The 20039-nt window shown below is 44.2% G+C and overlaps 1 protein-coding gene across 2 annotated transcripts in view; it reads right to left on the bottom strand.

Annotated features, from left to right (window-relative positions):
* LOC120936423 (kyphoscoliosis peptidase-like) overlaps positions 1 to 20039 on the bottom strand; it is a 68071-nt gene that overhangs the window by 11647 nt on the left and 36385 nt on the right. For both annotated transcript variants that reach the window (XM_040348738.1, XM_040348739.1), the window contains one exon: positions 19045 to 19162. In XM_040348738.1, the coding sequence (XP_040204672.1) occupies positions 19045 to 19162 (118 nt within the window). The remainder of the gene's footprint in view (positions 1 to 19044; positions 19163 to 20039) is intronic.

The raw sequence follows: 20039 nt of genomic DNA, 5'->3' as shown, positions 1-20039 counted from the left end.
TTAAAAGTTAGTATATATGATCAGATATTAGTATTTAACCAAAAATGTGTCTCCTGCTTTTACAAAACTACAAGTCCCAGCCCAGCCCAGCATTTTAGTCTAGTTTAAAAGTTAGTATATATGATCATATATTAGTATTTCACAAAAAATGTGTCTCCTGCTTTTACAAAACTACAAGTCCCAGCATGCCTGGACAGCTGCAGACACCCTGGTTGGCAAATGTGTATTTAGGCACTTTTCCTTGTTATTTAGCATAATGAATTTAAAAATTTTTTGGACATAGGACGTATGCGAACGTCCTGACTTCAGTGTCCTCAAGGCCCAAGGACGTTCGAATACATATTGCCCTTTAGATGTTGCAGAACTACAACTTCCAGCATGCCTGGGAATGCTGGCACTTCTAGTATTGTAAGTTCTGCAGGCCCCCATTTTTCAGGCCTTTATGCACGGGTCTCTAAACTGTGGCACCCTAGATGCAGCAAAAGTAAAATTCTTAGCATGCACTGACAGACCGTGGCTGATGGGAGTAGTAGTTTTGCAACAGCTGGAGGTGGACTGGTCTTGAAACCCAGAGTTAAGTAACAAACACGTAGTGTTTTGCAACCATTCTGCCTCCAGCTGTTTTTTTCCTGTTGAAAAGCCTGTGGCGTGCAAAACACAACCCAAAAACTCCACCCGGATGCAGTGAAAAATGTGCACACACCTAAAGAGTGACATCACAAAAAACTGCGACGGGTACATACGTCAGTGGTCCTCCGAAAAAGGTCCCGTCTCTGACCCCCCGGGGCGTTAGGCTCCTGACAGGGAAAAGAGTTAGCAACGCATATCTCCCCTATACGTGTATCCTGTGTTGTTAATAATATATTCATAATTATGCAAATGATAATGGCTGCTATATTTATGCAAAAAAGGTGGCGACCGAAATGGCAGGATATAAAATCTTTCATGTTACCCCTGTCATTGATTAATAAGGCGAGAATGCTTCCAATTGTTGAATAGCATACATTTACGTCATATATCCATAAGGCTGTCAACAGAAGTATTACAATATACTTTGTTCTTCATCTTGCAGAAGTTCCTGGAAACAGGATACGATGAGCTGCGGAGGCAGCCAGAGAAAAGGGCTGTGGTCAGCGCCCTAATCGCTGACTTTGGCGGCCAACATGACCACAAGGCAATTGTTAAGAAGTGGTCTGACCTGAAGAGGCGCCAAATGGTTCAGGTCAGACGTCTTCGGGCTAAATATCATCCAGGTAAGTTATTGTTGACAGTTATGTTTTTTTTTTTAAAAAGTGTATTTTGTGCGTGAACTCGAAAGAGAGAGGAGCCGGCCTGCAGGAGTTGGGAGGCCTCCCCCAGAGGCAATCTGCCACCTTTCTCCATGCCCCGGTTGGCAATGGCAGGTGTGAGGGGGTCCTCCCAACCCAACCTCGCATAGCACACCCACCAGGGGCGGGGCTGAGACCACCAAACTCAATTCACAGGTAGCCGAGAGCGGGATCCGAACCCCTAGCTGCAGAGGTGAATCACTTGTCAGTGCAGTGGCAATCGTGTGGAGCCACCGCAGCTCCTTTGGTGACAGTTATGTAAGGTCATATGTAATTCATGTAAGGTCAGATGTTGTTAACCAAGATGCCATGTTGTGCTAACATATATCACCACCGGCCAAGGTATTCATAGTACTGTTGAAAAAAGACATGGGACAGCAGACAGGAACACAGAAGTTATGTGGGAACATAATTTTCCCATTGCTTTGCATGGGACTTTAAAGAAAAACCCCGACCATGGCAAGTGGGGGTGGGTAAGGTTTAAACCACCTATCCTATGTTTGTGGCTGACATATAAGTAACCTGTGTGCCAAGTTTCATATAAATATCTTTAGCCGTTTGTACGTGATGCTGGAACATACATACATACATACATACATACATACATTTATGCACACACACACGTTGAGTTTTATATATATAGATTACCACTAAATTCCTGTGTTAGGAGTGGGGTTGTTATAGTAATCCCGTGTGCTCCATCAGGCCCTTTTTTTAACATGAGATGGTCTGAACAAAACAAAGGAGACAAAAACAGCTCATTTTAACATGGTTGCATCCCAGCTCACGCTCAGTCCCCTGTAGTGCCCACAAGACCCTTTAATATAACATTGTCCCATTGGTTAACTGTCTATATAAATCAATTTGTATTCATATACAATACAGCAGAGTACACAGAATTTGCATACGTCATTAGAAAACATTTTTATAATATATGAACATTGTGTTATTATAGGAGCTCCAATGCCAGTTATCCGCGCCAAGCGCAGAAGGCGCCAGGCCGATGAGGAGGAGGAGGAGGATGCGGCAGAGGAGGATGCGGCAGAGGAGGAGATGGATGAAGAGGAGCAGCCAGGGCCCTCCCACTCCCCAACCCCAGCTCCTGCTGAGGAGCAAGCTGAGGAGCTTCCCCCCCCCCACCACCCCAACTTCTCAAGCAGAAGAGCAGGAGGAAGAGAGCGGTCCTGTGAGCCTCGTTCAGGAAGGTAAATATGTGCACAATGATTAATAACATTTCAACAATAAAATGTAGATATAAAAATGGACAACATATAAAGCGCACCTGTCAGATTGTAGAACCATAATATGGTATTGATGCTAGAAGTATACAGGTAGTGCATAATTATTAGGCAAGTTGTATTTTTGAGGATTCATTTTATTATTGAACAACAACCATGTTCTCAATGAACCCCAAAAACTCATTAATATCAAAGCTGATTTTTTTTGGAAGTATTTTTTAGTTTGTTTTTAGTGTTAGTTATTTTCGGGGGATATCTGTGTGTGCAGGTGACTACTATTACTGTGCAGAATTTTTAGGCAACTTAACCAAAAAATAAATATATACCCATTTCAATGATTTATTTTTAAAAGTGAAACCAATATAACATCTCAACATTCACAAATACACATTTCTGACATTTAAAAACAAATCAGTGACCAATATAGCCACCTTTCTTTGCAAGGACACTCGAAAGCCTGACATCCATGGATTCTGTCAGTGTTTTGATCTGTTCACCATCAACATTGCGTGCAGCAGCAACCACAGCCTCCCAGACACTGTTCAGAGAGGTGTACTGTTTTCCCTCCTTGTAAATCCCACATTTGATGATGGACCACAGGTTCTCAATGGGGTTCAGATCAGGTGAACAAGGAGGCCATGTCATTACTTTTTTTTATTTAATACCCTTTCTTGCCAGCCACGCTGTGGAGTACTTTGACACGTGTGATGGAGCATTGTCCTGCATGAAAATCATGTTTTTCTTGAAGGATGGTGACTTTTTCCTGTACCACTGCTTGAAGAAGGTCTCTTCCATAATCTGGCAGTAGGACTGGGAATTGAGCTTGACTCCATCCTCAATCCGAAAAGGCCCCACAAGCTCATCTTTGATGATACCAGCCCAAACCAGTACTCCACCACCACCTTGCTGGCGTCTGAGTCGGACTGGAGCTCCCTGCACTTTACCAATCCAGCCACGGGCTCTTCCATCTGGCCCATCAAGACTCACTCTCATTTCAGCAGTCCATAAAACCTTAGAAAAATCTTTCTTGAGATATTTATTGGCACAGTCTTGACGTTGCAGCTTGTGTGTCTTGTTCAGTGGTCATCGTCTTTCAGCCTTTCTTACCTTGGCCATGTCTCTGGGTATTGCACACCTTGTGCTTTTGGGCACCCCAGTGATGTTGCAGCTCTGAAATATGGCCAATCTTGTGGCAAGTGGCATCTTGGCAGCTGCACGCTTAACTTTTCTCAGTTCATGGACAGTTATTTTGCACCTTTGTTTTTCCACACGCTTCTTTTGTTTGATGATCACGCTTCAGAAGCTTTGCAACTTTAAGAGTGCTGCATCCCTCTGCTAGATATCTCTCTATTTTGGACTTTTCAGAGTCTGTCAAATCCTTTTTTGGCCCATTTTGACAAAGAAAAGGAAATTGACTAATAATTATGCACACCTGATATAGAGTGTTGATGTCATTAGACCACACACCTTCTCATTACAGAGTTGTACATTACCTAATATGCCTAATCTGTAGTAGGCTTTCGAGCCTATACAACTTGGAGTAAGACAACATGCATAAAGAGGGTGATGTGGTCCAAATACTCATTTGCCTAATAATTCTGCACTCCCGGGATGTGTTAGACACATAACAAGTGTATACACATGATAATGATTGATTAATAAGCAAAAAAATTTTTTTATTTATTTGGTAACGTTATTTTAAATCCAAATTTTTTTTTTATTATATCCTAACAGTATCAGGAAAGATGAGGAGGCAGACCGCGCTCATAAAGACAACCCACCAGAGGATCCAGGCAAATCAGCGCCAGATCCGCTACCTTATTCAGCAAAATGTGCTGCTGGAGCAGCAGCAATTAAAAAATATAGAGAAGCTGGAGCGCCTTCAGAAGCTCAATCAGAGTTATATCTGAAATTATGTTTTTATTAATAAATATTATTTTTTGGAAATGTTTAATTTCTTTTTGAGATAGATTTGTAGGTTTTTCAACACATCTAACTTAACATCAAACAAATCAACATCAACACATTTAACTTCATAATAAGCAAAAACATTTTATACTATTATTTTATTTAACAGTAACCTAGGACAAACTAAAGCACACGACACAGACACGACGAACACAAAATAAACAGTTGAAAAATGAACATAACAAAAGCAACAATATATATATATATACAAAGAGAGAGAGAGGGAGAGCAAGAAAGAGAGAGAATGCAGATGAGCTCTTGCAGACAGCCCAATGGTTGCAGTATAAATGCCGCAAAACAGTGTTTAACATAAGGTTCATTGTTATAGTTACACTTGCTGTTTAGATCCGGTCTGGTAGCTTGTAGCGGAGGCTGTTGGTGGATCCGCTGTGCCAGAGAGGTCATGAAGCTTTACTCAGCATGGAGGCAGCAGCAGGAGTATTAAAATATAATATAACTAGACAATGCATTTCCTGAGGAAAATGCGAGTGGGAATGCTGAATAGCTTAATTGGTGAGCCCCTTGCCAAAGACATTCACCATAACCACTACACTATCTTTAGGACACACAGCTTCTTTCTCTATCTGCAAAGTATAGCGTATGCTGACTTCCTGGTCGCCCCTCCCCCCTCAATAGGTTTCCCCTCCCCCCCAGGTCAGTGAGGAGGAATATTGCACTGAGGTCAGGAAAGTGATTTATAGAAAGAAATAACATTACAAACGCTTTTAATTCACAGATCTAATACATGATTTAAGCCTCCAAACAAAGCTTAATAAATCCTCAAACGTACATGCAATTGATACAACGACTACACCGTTTGAAATACACGGCCCTTGTAAACGCATCGATATGAAATTTATGTAGATAAACTTAAAAATGTGGCCATGTCTGCGATTTAGAAAAGAGCGTCTTTGTGAGTTCTGCAGCAACATTTTTTAGATAATTTAACATGAGAGTCTATGAGACATAATTTCTGGCTGTTGCTCCAATAACTAAAACTAAAATACGTATCGCAGACTTGATCACATTGCCATAAACCAGACAAGCATAGCTACGTTTTGATATAAAAATTGTGTATGAAAAGTAGATCTTGTGGGCGTGAGAACAATTTGTTTCCCCTTTTTGTAAAGATATTTTTAATTACAAAGATCTAGAATGTTAAGGTCACATGACAGACTCTAAATCCCCTCCATAGGATTACATTATAACCTATCGCATTTTTGTGAAAAATTCGCAAAACGTAAATTGCGTTTTCACCAAAAAATTGTAAACGATAACGATCTGAAAAGTCATAGCCGGATAGCTAAATATTTTGTGACCGCTTTACAGTTTTTTCAGTGTCTGTAAGTGAAAGTATGAAGTAGCTGAAACTTTTGGCAGGGCATGTGAATTCAAAGGGGAAAAGGATGTTCTCATTGACTTCATTGTTAAAAAAACGGTCTTAAAAGCAAAAAATTTATAAAAGTGTAAAAAGTAGGAAAAAACTTGAACAAGTCCCATCATTTGCTGAAAGAGACGAACATTTTTACAGTTGAATGGTCTCAATAGCTGAAAGTATGCCGAAGTTACGCAGAACCAAAAAACGTAAGGAATAATAAGATTACTAAATTTACGGATATCAATACTGGAAATGTTTATTAAAGCATTCACACTAATTAAGATTAATACATTTACGGGTATCCATACTAGGAATGCTTATTAAAGCATTCCCACTAAGTATCACACAGGCATGATTTACAAGCAGTAGTGGTAATAGTAATACATAGCATAAAAACACTTGGGGAATACTTTACAGCATCAGTAGTGGTCATAGTAGTCAATAGTGTACCAAAAAATTGGGACACAGGTGTCTTGACTGAGCTGTAATAGTAGTAGTAGACATTGACAATACAGTGTCAAATCACTCGGGCAAGAGGTGCCATGATGAACAGCAGTCTTAATAAGAGTATATAGGGTGTGAAATAACTGCTGACATAGGTGTCTTGACTGGGCAGCAGAAGCAGCAGTAGTAGTATTAACAGTAGTAGTTGATACAGAGTCATATCACATGGGCAGGAGGTGCCATGATGAACAGCAGTAGGAATAGGAGTATATAGAGTGTCAAATAACTGCTGACATAGGTGTCTTGACTGGGCAGCAGCAGCAGAAGCAGCAGTAGTATTAACAGTAGTAGTTGATACAGAGTCATATCACATGGGCAGGAGGTGCCATGATGAACAGCAGTAGGAATAGGAGTATATAGAGTGTCAAATAACTGCTGACATAGGTGTCTTGACTGGGCAGCAGCAGCAGAAGCAGCAGCAGTAGTATTAACAGTAGTAGTTGATACAGAGTCATATCACATGGGCAGGAGTTGCCATGAAGTACAGCAGTCTTAATAAGAGTATATAGAGTGTTAAACAACTGCTGACATAGGTGTATTGACTGGGCGGCAGCAGCAGCAGAAGCAGCAGTAGTAGTATTAACAGTAGTAGTTGATACAGAGTCATATCACATGGGCTGGAGTTGCCATGATGTACAGCAGTCTTAATAAGAGTATATAGAGTGTGAAATAACTGCTGACATAGGTGTATTGACTGGGCGGCAGCAGCAGTAGTAGTATTAACAGTAGTAGTTGATACAGAGTCATATCACATGGGCAGGAGTTGCCATGAAGTACAGCAGTCTTAATAAGAGTATATAGAGTGTTAAACAACTGCTGACATAGGTGTATTGACTGGGCGGCAGCAGCAGCTGAAGCAGCAGTAGTAGTATTAACAGTAGTAGTTGATACAGAGTCATATCACATGGGCAGGAGTTGCCATGATGTACAGCAGTCTTAATAAGAGTATATAGAGTGTGAAATAACTGCTGACATAGGTGTATTGACTGGGCGGCAGCAGCAGCAGAAGCAGCAGTAGTAGTATTAACAGTAGTAGTTGATACAGAGTCATATCACATGGGCAGGAGGTGCCATCATGAACAGCAGTAGGAATAGGAGTATATAGAGTGTCAAATAACTGCTGACATAGGTGTCTTGACTGGGCAGCAGCAGCAGAAGCAGCAGTAGTATTAACAGTAGTAGTTGATACAGAGTCATATCACATGGGCAGGAGGTGCCATCATGAACAGCAGTAGGAATAGGAGTATATAGAGTGTCAAATAACTGCTGACATAGGTGTCTTGACTGGGCAGCAGCAGCAGAAGCAGCAGTAGTATTAACAGTAGTAGTTGATACAGAGTCATATCACATGGGCAGGAGGTGCCATGATGAACAGCAGTAGGAATAAGAGTATATAGAGTGTTAAACAACTGCTGACATAGGTGTATTGACTGGGCGGCAGCAGCAGCTGAAGCAGCAGTAGTAGTATTAACAGTAGTAGTTGATACAGAGTCATATCACATGGGCAGGAGGTGCCATGATGAACAGCAGTAGGAATAGGAGTATATAGAGTGTCCAATCACTGCTGACATAGGTGTCTTGACTGGGCAGCAGCAGCAGAAGCAGCAGCAGTAGTATTAACAGTAGTAGTTGATACAGAGTCATATCACATGGGCAGGAGGTGCCATCATGAACAGCAGTAGGAATAGGAGTATATAGTGTCAAATAACTGCTGACATAGGTGTATTGACTGGGCAGAAGCAGCAGTAGTATTAACAGTAGTAGTTGATACAGAGTCATATCACATGGGCAGGAGGTGCCATGATGAACAGCAGTAGGAATAGGAGTATATAGAGTGTGAAATAACTGCTGACATAGGTGTCTTGACTGGGCAGCAGCAGCAGAAGCAGCAGTAGTATTAACAGTAGTAGTTGATACAGAGTCATATCACATGGGCAGGAGGTGCCATCATGAACAGCAGTAGGAATAGGAGTATATAGAGTGTCAAATAACTGCTGACATAGGTGTATTGACTGGGCAGCAGCAGCAGAAGCAGCAGTAGTATTAACAGTAGTAGTTGATACAGAGTCATATCACATGGGCAGGAGGTGCCATCATGAACAGCAGTAGGAATAGGAGTATATAGAGTGTCAAATAACTGCTGACATAGGTGTATTGACTGGGCAGCAGCAGCAGAAGCAGCAGTAGTATTAACAGTAGTAGTTGATACAGAGTCATATCACATGGGCAGGAGGTGCCATGATGAACAGCAGTAAGAATAGGAGTATATAGAGTGTCAAATAACTGCTGACATAGGTGTCTTGACTGGGCAGCAGCAGCAGAAGCAGCAGTAGTATTAACAGTAGTAGTTGATACAGAGTCATATCACATGGGCAGGAGGTGCCATGATGAACAGCAGTAGGAATAGGAGTATATAGAGTGTCAAATAACTGCTGACATAGGTGTCTTGACTGGGCAGCAGCAGCAGAAGCAGCAGTAGTATTAACAGTAGTAGTTGATACAGAGTCATATCACATGGGCAGGAGGTGCCATCATGAACAGCAGTAGGAATAGGAGTATATAGAGTGTCAAATAACTGCTGACATAGGTGTATTGACTGGGCAGCAGAAGCAGCAGTAGTATTAACAGTAGTAGTTGATACAGAGTCATATCACATGGGCAGGAGGTGCCATGATGAACAGCAGTAGGAATAAGAGTATATAGAGTGTTAAACAACTGCTGACATAGGTGTATTGACTGGGCGGCAGCAGCAGCTGAAGCAGCAGTAGTAGTATTAACAGTAGTAGTTGATACAGAGTCATATCACATGGGCAGGAGTTGCCATGATGTACAGCAGTCTTAATAAGAGTATATAGAGTGTGAAATAACTGCTGACATAGGTGTATTGACTGGGCGGCAGCAGTAGTAGTATTAACAGTAGTAGTTGATACAGAGTCATATCACATGGGCAGGAGTTGCCATGATGTACAGCAGTCTTAATAAGAGTATATAGGGTGTGAAATAACTGCTGACATAATTGTCTTGACTGATCCAAAGGAGTCATGGGAGAAAATCATGTGGTCAGATGAGACTATAATATAATTTTTTGATCATAATTTCACTAACCGTGTTCGGAGGAAGAATAATGATGAGTACCATGCCAAGAACGCCATCCCTAATGTGAAGCATGGGGGTGGTAGCATCATGCTTTGGTGGTGTTTTTCTGCACATGGGACAGGGTGACTGCACTGTATTAAGGAGAGGATGACCGGGGCCATGTATTGCAAGATTTTGGGCAACAACCTCCTTCCCTGAGTTAGAGCTTTGAAGATGGGTCGAGGCTGGGTCTTCCAACATGAGAATGACCCAAAGCACACAGCCAGGATAACCAAGGATTGGCTCTGTAAGGAGCATATCAAGGTTCTGGCGTGGCCTAGCCAGTCTCCAGACCTAAACCCAATAGAGAATCTTTGGAGGGAGCTCAAACTCCGTGTTTCTCAGCGATAGCCCAGAAACATGACTGATGTAGAGAAGATCTGTGTGGAGGAGTGGGCCAAAATCCCTCCTCCAGTGTGTGCAAAGTTGGTGTAAAACTACAAGAAATGTTTGACCGCTGTAATTGCAAAGAAAGCCTACTGTACCAAATATTAACATTGATTTTCTCTGATGTTGAAATAGTTATATTCAGCACTGTAAATACATCAGGTCCGGGGCTTCATCAGGGAATGCATGGCAAGGGACCCTTCAGCGCCCTGAACCGACGACGGGTGCCAGAAAGTCACCGCCGATCCAGGACTCATTCATCTTTATGAATGTGAGTCTGTCCACGGAGTCTGTGGACAGACGGGTCCTCTTGTCCGTGACCACCCCACCTGCCGCGCTGAATGTCCGCTCAGATAGTACGCTGGAGGGGGGGCAAGACAATAACTCCAGCGCATACTGAGCGAGCTCGCGGCAGGTGTCCAATCTGGCAACCCAGTACTCCATGGGGTCGTCGGTGCTCATACTGTCAGAAGCACCGACGGACGCCATGTAGTCTGCCACCATGTGGGCCAGCCGCTGGTGGTGACTGCTGCTGCTGCTGCTGGTGGTGGTACTGGGTCGCTCGGTTTGGAAGAACATCCTCATCTCTTCCATTAGGTCCCCTGCTCGGCTGCAGCTGGGTGCAGCCACCTGCTGGGTGAGATGAGGGGGGACAACTGGAGGCCGGGGAGTTGCCTGCTCCAACCGTCTGACAATGGCTGCCTGCAGTTCCTCCATCCGGTGCTGCCTCCGGCTGGCTGGGATGAACTGCTCCAGTTTCCCCTTGCACCTGGGATCCAAAAGGGTGGCCATCCAGAAATCATCCCTCGTCTTGATGGTCTTAACCCGGGGGTCCCTCCTGAGGCATCTCAGCATGTGGGCAGCCATGGGGAAGAGCACAGCCCGCTGTGACTCCTCAATGCTGGCCAGGTGAATGAGGTGCGACTCTTCTTCCCTGAGGCGCTGCTGGTCAAACTCAGACATGCCCAACCCCCGGACTATCGGTGCCCCCAACACCGGCTCTCCCTCCTGACCAGGCCTTGACTCCGGGACGACACCAGCAACCACCTCCTCCTCCTCTTCATCATCATCCTCCTCCTCCTCCTCCTCCTCCTGGTCCTGGCCCTGGTCTCGGTGGAGCATTGCTGACTCCTCCTGCTCCACCAAGGCACTCTCCCCAGCCGCGAGCAGGCGATCTAGTGTCCTCTCCAGCATGAACAGTATTGGCAGCACGCTATTGAGGCCAATTTGCTCACTGCTGACCATCTTGGTCGCCTGCTCGAAGGAGGACAACACTTGGCAGACCTGGTTTATCTGCCCCCACTGCGCACAGGCGATGAAAGGGAGTTGTGGTGAAGCCCTCTCAGTGCCTAGTTCCATCAGGTACTCCCTCACCGCCCTTTGCTGCTCCCACAACCTCTTCAGCATGTGGAGGGTGGAGTTCCACCGCGTCACACTGTCCACAATCAGCCTGTGAAGGGGCAGATTGTACTTCCGCTGCAATTTGGACAGGGACGCGGTAGCGGTTGGGGAGCGCCTGAAGTGGCTGGCAATCCTACGCGCCTTTGCCACAATGTCACTCAACCCTGGATAAGTGCGCAGGAACTTCTGCACCACCAGGTTGAGGACATGTGCCAGACAGGGCACGTGCGTCAGACTGCCAGCATGGAGGGCGGCGAGTAGGTTGCTGCCGTTATCGCAGACAACCATACCTGGCTGGAGCCTTCGGGGTGTCAGCCACTTCTGGACCTGAGCTTGAAGTGCTTTCAGCACTTCTTCTCCAGTGTGTCTCCGGTCCCCTAAACTAACAAGCTGGAGCACGGCCTGACAGCGCACGTGCCCCACACTTGAGTAGCTACGGGGGCGCTTGCTGGGAGGCTCAGCAGCTGCGGAGACAGTGGCTTGAGGGAGACCAGCAGTTCTCCCCTGGACACCCCGGGGCGGCACCACAAGATCGGTTGCCGACGATCCCTCACCGACGCCTCGGAGGGAAACCCAATGGGCCGTGAAGCTGATGTAGCGTCCCTGCCCATGCCTGCTGGTCCAGCCATCCATTGTCAGATGAACCCTGTCGCTGACAGCGTGATCCAGCGACAGGGTTACATTCTGCACAATGTGCTGGTGTAGGGCAGGGACACCAGTCCTGGCAAAGAAATGGCGGCTGGGGACACGCCATTGGGGTTGGGCCTGCTCCAACATCTGCCTGAAGGGGTTGCTGTCAACTATGTTGAAGGGCAGCAGATGTTGGGCAATAACCCTTGCCAGGAGCCCATTGAGGGAACGCACACGTCGGTCTCCAGGGGGGAAGGGAGTGGTGCGGTCAAAGGTGTCTGAAATCGACGCCTGGCGCCGGACGGCAGTGCGGGACACAGACGTGGAGGGTGCTGTGGAAGTAGAGGTCTGGCTGCCGGTACCAGTACCTCTACTAGAGGGAGCGGGGGGGCATGACCTGCTGGAAACAGATGAAGATGTGGCAGGGGCTGCTGTACCCTGCTCACTTGTGGTGGTGGCGCTGCTACCACCACCACGCTTCATCTCGTCATACAACGCCCAGTGGTTTATCCTCAGGTGCTGGTTCAGGGCTGTGGTACCCACCCGAGCCAAACACTTCCCTCTCTTCACCCTCACTTTACAAATCCGGCAGATGGCCACGGTAGGGTTGTCTGCCACCATGGTAAAGAAATTCCAGACAGGTGACTTCAGCACCGCCCTCCTGTCAGATGGGGTGACGCTTACTTGCACCTGCTGGGACTCGGTGCGCACAGGTGGAGCTGCCTGCTGCTGCTGCTGCTGCTGCTGCTCCTCCTCCTGACACCTCCTGCTGCCATCACCAGTGGAGACCCTGACGATGGTCTCCCTGGTGGTGACCTGGCGCACCGTTTCACCAGGGTGCCTACCTTCCCCGTCGTCACTGACGTAGTGAGCCGACGCGTCAGATGGCAACCATGATGGGTCACCCTCTTCGCCCCCAGAGATGTCAGACCAAGGGCTGAGATGTGTTGGTCTGAGGGAACCACGTGACATGGAGCCTCTAGCCTGGCTCCGCTGTCCCCTCACCCACGCCTGGGTCTGACTAGGTGCTGCTGTTTCCTGCACCAAAACAGCAGCACCAGTTTGAAGGGATGTCTCTGGGATACTGCCAGCAGGTATCCCATCCTCCTCATCCATCCCTTCAAAAAGGTCCTGACCATCAGGACAGAGCTGGAGGTCTGCCTGATGCATGGCCTCCCCCAAGAGATCCCTCTCACTGTCGCTGTCGAACAGTAAGATGCTGGACTCTTGGGGGCTGGGGGGGGGTAGTACAGGCACCGGTGTAATGGTGGTACTACTGTGAGTCGGGACCGACGACTCAGTGGCACTGCTGTGCCCCATGTAGTCCACCACTACTTGAGCCTGAGATGGCAATATCGGGCGGCTGCCCGATGGGAAGAACTCCCGGATCAGGCGTACTCCCCTTGCACCCGATCCTCTACCACTAGTAGGGGCACGAGAGGTACCCCGTGCTGGCAGCGATCCAGCACTGGGAGTAACTCCCCTACCCCTGCTGCCACGGCCACGGATGCCGCTCATTATTGCTAATATGTGTGTGGGGGGGGGTAAACTTTATTGGGGGGGGTAAATGTGAACAAAATGTGTTTTTGTGTATTTTTTACAAGACAGGCACGCAGACAAAGACGTACACAGACAGCTACTAAACTATAAGAAAAGTAGTACACCAGACAAGGACTACAAAATTAAAGAAAAAAAAAAAAGCACTAAACAAACACTAACTTTTTTTTTTTTTTTTTTTTTTAAACACAAAACACAGACACTAAACACACACTAAGCTAAGCTAGATGAAATAAATGTACACTAACAGTGTGTACACTTACTACACAAAATTTAACTAAACTGAACACAAAACTTAGCTTTTATAAAAGCTCTTTAGGGAAAACTAAACAAAATTTGAACTGAGATGCCTATCAAATATCACTGAACAGCGAACCTGCAAGATCTAACAGTAACACAAGATGAACAAAACTTAGCTTTTAGAAAAGCTCTTTTATAAAGCTCAGCAAAATGTGTTCTGAAATCTCTTGCAAATATAACTGAACAGGGAGGATTGCAGGATCAAACAGTAACACAAATGAAAAAAACAGCACAAAACAGCACAAAACGTAGCTTTGAAAAAAGCTCTTGGGTCTATTGCTTTGAAAAAAGCAGTTGATATACTGGAAAAGATCCACTGGAATCACTAAATAGCAATGCTGGTGATGATCTAAATCAATCAAGAACAAAGACACAGGAAACCAGGAACACAGAAACAGCCTCCACACTCTATAGCCAGCTTCTGAATCTGCAATGAAATGGTGCTGGGAGTGAGCTTATATAATGTCCATGCAGGCAGGTTCCTATTGGTTGCTAACCTGTGACGAGTGTGGAAGGAGAACTCTGATTGGCTCTGATGCAAAAGGGCGGAGCAAATAATCGCGCAATATTCCTATTGCCGAATATTCGCATTGCGAATATTCGGCAATATAAAATGATCGCTTCAGCTACTCGGCCCAATGGCTCTAATCATACCAGCAATGCTTTCAGACGTCTATGGAGATCACTAGGATGTGATCTGTTTTAAAAATGAAACTGTAAAAATCGCTCTGATGCGGAAGATCGGGGCGAGGAAAATAATCGCGCGATATTGCGTTTGCCGAATAATCGCATTGCGATCTTTCTGGAAAATTCAATGAACGCTTCAGCTACTCGGCCCAGGGTCTCTAATGATACCAGCAATGCTTTTAGACGTCGATGGAGATATCTAGGATGTGATCTGATTAAAAAAAAAAATTGTAAAAAATCGAATATTCGGAATTGCGAATATTCACCGCGAATTTCGAAATATAGCGCGATTTCTCGAATATGCTATATTCGAGTCGAATATTCGCAATGCGAATATTCGTGAGCAACACTACGTTGGGCTAGTGGGGAGCCTTGTCTCTTTTATCCCCGGACCTACTCCTACAAAAATGGGCCACACAAGGTCTCCAAAAGATTGGTGATCTATTTCAGCAAAACCATCTCCTACCCATAAACCAGCTCAAGGACCGCTTTGACATCCCCAATAAAGACTTTTATATATATTTAAGACTCCGCCATATCCTCACAACCATCCAAACTTCACACAGTACCCTCACCAGGGACATTTTGCATTTCTTCATTTGACACAAAGACAAAATTCGTGGAATATCCTAACTATGGGTTACTACTAAAGCCTACACAGCAGGAGCACTCGCCAACTTTAGCTAACTGGGAATTCAAACTACAAATTTTGGATACATCCCCACACTTGGTACCAAGCAATCCGCGCCTCTACAATTTATTCCAGGAACATTTCCCACTGGGAAACGCTGATGAAAATAATATACAATTGGTACTACACCCCAGTAAAACTAGCTCAGATGTTCCCATCTCGGTCCAACAAATGTTGGAGAAACTGCGACCAAGACGGACACATGCTACATATCTAGTGGGAGTGCCCACCTATCACTATATTTTGGGCAATCACCACCGCCCTTATTCAGGATGTCACTAACTCCTAATATATTCCTTGACTCCCCCCCAGCTGGCTCTCTTTGGTCTTGGCCTCTAAAATATCATCCTATCATTACTCGCATATTAGTTACTGCCCGATTATCTATTGCCCGTTTCTGGAAATGGGCTGATGCACCTAAAATTTGCAACACCATTGATATACTTAATGACCACCTATCAATGGAATTCCTGTTTGCCAAAGCACAGATGACACTGGACAAATTCTACAAACACTGACAATTTTGGCTATCAGAGCCTCATTTAGCTCTTGACTCGCCACCTAAATACCACCTTTTACTAGCTCTCCTGACCCAAAGAGGCTCTATACACCAGTGACGATGTCTATCTGAGATGAAACGGATAACTCCAGGAATAAAGCAATAATTCTCCTTCTCTACAAGATTCTGGTCCGGCCGCTCCTGGAGTATGCTGTTCAGTTCTGGGCACCAGTCCTCAGAAAGGATGTACTGGAAATGGAGCAAGTACAACTTACGGGTATTGTGGCTCCTGCGCTGTGATTGGCGCAGGAGCCGGCAGTCATGGCACGGCCTCCTTAGCCTCCGTAGAAATCGGCGCTCGTGATTTCTGTAAATATCTCCTAAACTGTTGAGGTTTAGGAGATATTTCAAGCACCTACAGGTAAGCCTTAATCTAGGTTTACCTGCAGGTAAAAGTGGTGTTAAAGGGTTTACAACCACTTTAAACTGCATAGAGGGTTCTTTACTGTAATGCCGCGTACACACGAGAATTTTTCGGCATGAAAAAAACGTAGTTTTTCAAAAACGTCATTTAAAATGATCGTGTGGGCTACACATCATTTTTCAGGTTCTTAAAAACAACAATTTTTTTTTTCGAACATGCTGCATTTTTAAACGTTGTTTTAAACAATGTCGTTTTTCGGGTTGTAAAAAATGATCGTGTGTGGGCTAAAACAAGGTAAAAAACCTGTGCATGCTCAGAAGCAAGTTATGAGATGGAAGCGCTCGTTCTGGTAAAACTACCGTTCATAATGGAGACAGACAAGCGTGAATCGTCTTTTACTAACACGGAATCAGCTAAAGCAGCCCGATGGAACTTCCCCTTTATAGTGCCGTTGTACGTCACCGTGCTTTGCTAGATCATTTTTTAAAAACGATGGTGTGTAGGCAACGTCGTTTTAATGATGAAGTTGGGAAAACTTAGTTTTTTAGACATGCTGAAAAATGATCGTGTGTACGCGGCATTAGAGCGGCAAGGATTCCCTTCCACAGGTGGTGGTTTCAGCGGGGAGCATCAAAAGTTTCAAAAAACTATTAGTTAAGCACCTAAACGACCACAACATACAGGGATGTACGATGTAATACTGACATATATTCACACACACAGGTTGTCTTTTTTCAACCTTGCCTACTATGTAATTTTTCCATAACATGGGAAGGGCTTTTGTAGTCCACCGAGACGAGATAGAAGGGAACAATGCTAAGTTATGCCAGTCCTAAGGCAGAGAGCATAGGGAGTTATTACCTCATATGATTTCTGGCTGGATGAGCGTTTTTTATTTTATCTGTTCTAGTCGAACAGATAAAATAACATTCTTGCAATGGTATATACTGAATAACAGACCAAAAGGAGCAAATAACAGACATTATTATTGTTAGAGTTTACACGTACTTTAAGCCTAAACTAAACCTAAGCTTGAGAAGTATGATATGGGTGAATGATGTCATTAGTCTGGTGCAGACAGAAGTAAGCATTCCTTTAGTCTCTCCTCAAGTCATCTTTTGAACAATCAGTACATTGTAGTCCTTATAAATAATTGGTGACTGTCCTCTATTCCAATAACCCAACTGGTATTTGAGCTATACTGTACACAGCTAAGAACATGTACACTACTGACCGACGGCTGACCCTGAACAATTACTGAACAAAGATGGAACTGACCTTCTAAGGACAAAGTAAGTTGAAGACATCCTCTGTATGTGCATTGCACATTGATGTATTGACGGTATTACCACAAATGTTTACAATGGAGAACTTTCAGGATAATATGGTGAGTTGGAATAGTTTTACCTGTACCATTTTGTATAATACATTATTATTTTTTAGTTAAGGGGGACAGGGCTTGCATTGTTTATATATATATATATATATATATATATATATATATATATATATATAATCTTCATCTGTCTATTTTTATATTCATCATTATAAATTGTATACATAGAGTATTTTTCTTATAAGTATCAGTGATGGTTGTCTGTAGTCGTCAGAAAAATAATGGGTTTGTAAGACTTGTGTTTAGTATGTAGTACAAATGTGTATTGCACTCTGCTGACTTTGGTAGTCCGAAGCTGGTGGAGTGCACTAAAACTTAAAGCGGAGTTCCACCCAGAAATGTAACTTCCGCGGATCGGATTCCTCCTCCCTGAAAGGTGCCGAATGTAGCACCGAAAGGGGGGGAGGAATCCAGGTATCTGCTTCCACTTCTGGGGAAAGATCGCTGCACAAACTACCCAATGTCCGGCTCCTCCTCCCCCCCCCCCCCGCTGCCTTCTGGGAGACACACAGGTCCCAGAAGACAGTCGGGACCATTTAGAATGCGCAGCACGACTCGCACATGTGCATTAGAGAATAGGCTGTGAAGCCGCAAGGCTTCACTTCCTGTTTCTCTGAGGAAGGGTGACGGCGTCTCCACCCAAAGGACGGGTCGGCTTCGGGTGCCGACATCGTGGGCTCCCTGGACAGGTAATTGTCCTTATATTAGAAGTTGGTAGCTATATTTGTAGCTGCTGACTTTTAATTTATTTTTCCAGACGGAATTTCGCTTTAATGGCAGTTGCCCTGGTCCTCCAATGAAGGAGTGCTTTCTGCTGTGTAATTCAGAGATATCTAAATGACAATTGCTAATTCCACACCGCAGCCCACATTTTATGAATGGGCCATAACATTTGCTATGGGTGCAGAGTTATGATCTAAACAAAAATCTAAGTATTATATATATTCCAGAGTATTACCATGTGTCAGATTTTTTTTAACCATGAAACTTGCATACACATGTCCAACGTTTAGACTGGCTATTCCAAGCGAGTTACATTTAATTGACTTGTTCTGCAACGTTGAAGACATTTTTCTGCTCATCCAAGTATCTCCTTTGGTTCTAATCAGTGTCGAGGACATACCCCAAACATTTTTAGCCACACGGATAACTTATTCGCCTTAATCCACTCACAATGACTGAGGGCAGATGTTGATTGTCCAAAAACAGAATGGAGTTGTGCGAGTTGTGTACCACCGATTGAACAATTTCAGTTGATGCGATTATCTACTACTATGTATACCATGACCTGCATAAATGAGAACCTTTCAAGACTCCCCTTAGACCAGTGATATGCAATTAGCGGACCTCCATCTGTTGCAAAACTACAAGTCCCATCATGCCTCTGCCTCTGGGTGTCATGCTTGTGGCTGTCAGAGTCTTGCTATGCCTCATGGGATTTGTAGTTCTGAAACAACTGGAGGTCCGCTAATTGCATATCCCTGCCTTAGGCTATAACTTTCACTCTACATATTCACTCACCTGCACATATTTTCAAACAGTCCTGCATATCCTTCACAGGCTCCTTTTCCTCTGAGTAGGATCTGGGAGGGATCACTGGACCATTTGGACTTGTCTTCCAAACCTTCTAAATCATATTCTAAAAAAATAAATATTGTTTTGTTAGTGTTCCTCCTAGTTTATTAATCTACCTTGATTAAAGGGGTTGTAAAGTGTTTTTTTTTATTTTTTTTATTGTCTAAATAGTTTCCTTTAAGTTAGAGCATTGTTGGTTCACTTACCTTTTCCTTCCATTTCCCTTCTAAATGATTTTTTTTCTTTGTCTGAATTACTCACTTCCTGTTACTCCTCAATAAACTTGCCACCATCATCCAAACGGTGGTTAGTCAGCCAGAACAGCTTACTGAGGAGGAACAGGAAGTGAGAAATTTAGAAGGGACATCGAAGGAAAAGGTAAGTGAACCAACAACGCACTACCTTAAAGGAACCGATTTAGAAAATAAAAAAACTAACCTTTACAACCCCTTTAATCAGTTTCTGCGCCTAGTAATCATCTTGTGACTTGAGCCAGATCGAGGGTGGTATCAATCATATACGTCCACAAGAACTTATAGGGAGATTGGCACAAGCAATGGGATACAAGTTATATACAAATATTAATGATGATCTCTTAGCTGGCCAGACAAGCTGGATATTGTCTGAATATCATCACATGCATTTCTTTTACAAATGATCATCAGCACATAATTATTTTGATCTGATTACTCTGATTTGGATTTAGGCTGACATATTAAATTGCCCAGTGGTTTTTCTAAGGTATATTCGTATAATGGGGTCTTTGCCTCGTATACCTAATTTTTCCTATTTGCCATGACAATTCTATTTGGGCATCCCCCTCATTGTTAGATTTTGTATTTTATTTGTCAGAAAACTAAAGGTCCTAAAACTAAAGTTAAACCAAATCAACTGTGCCACTGATTGGGAATCTAACTACCTCCAATCTGAGTGCTTGATAC

The sequence above is a fragment of the Rana temporaria genome, chromosome 4 (genome assembly GCF_905171775.1).
Source record: "Rana temporaria chromosome 4, aRanTem1.1, whole genome shotgun sequence".
NCBI lineage: Eukaryota > Metazoa > Chordata > Amphibia > Anura > Ranidae > Rana > Rana temporaria.
Note: the sequence above shows the minus strand (reverse complement) of the source record. Positions and strands in the feature narration are given on the sequence as shown.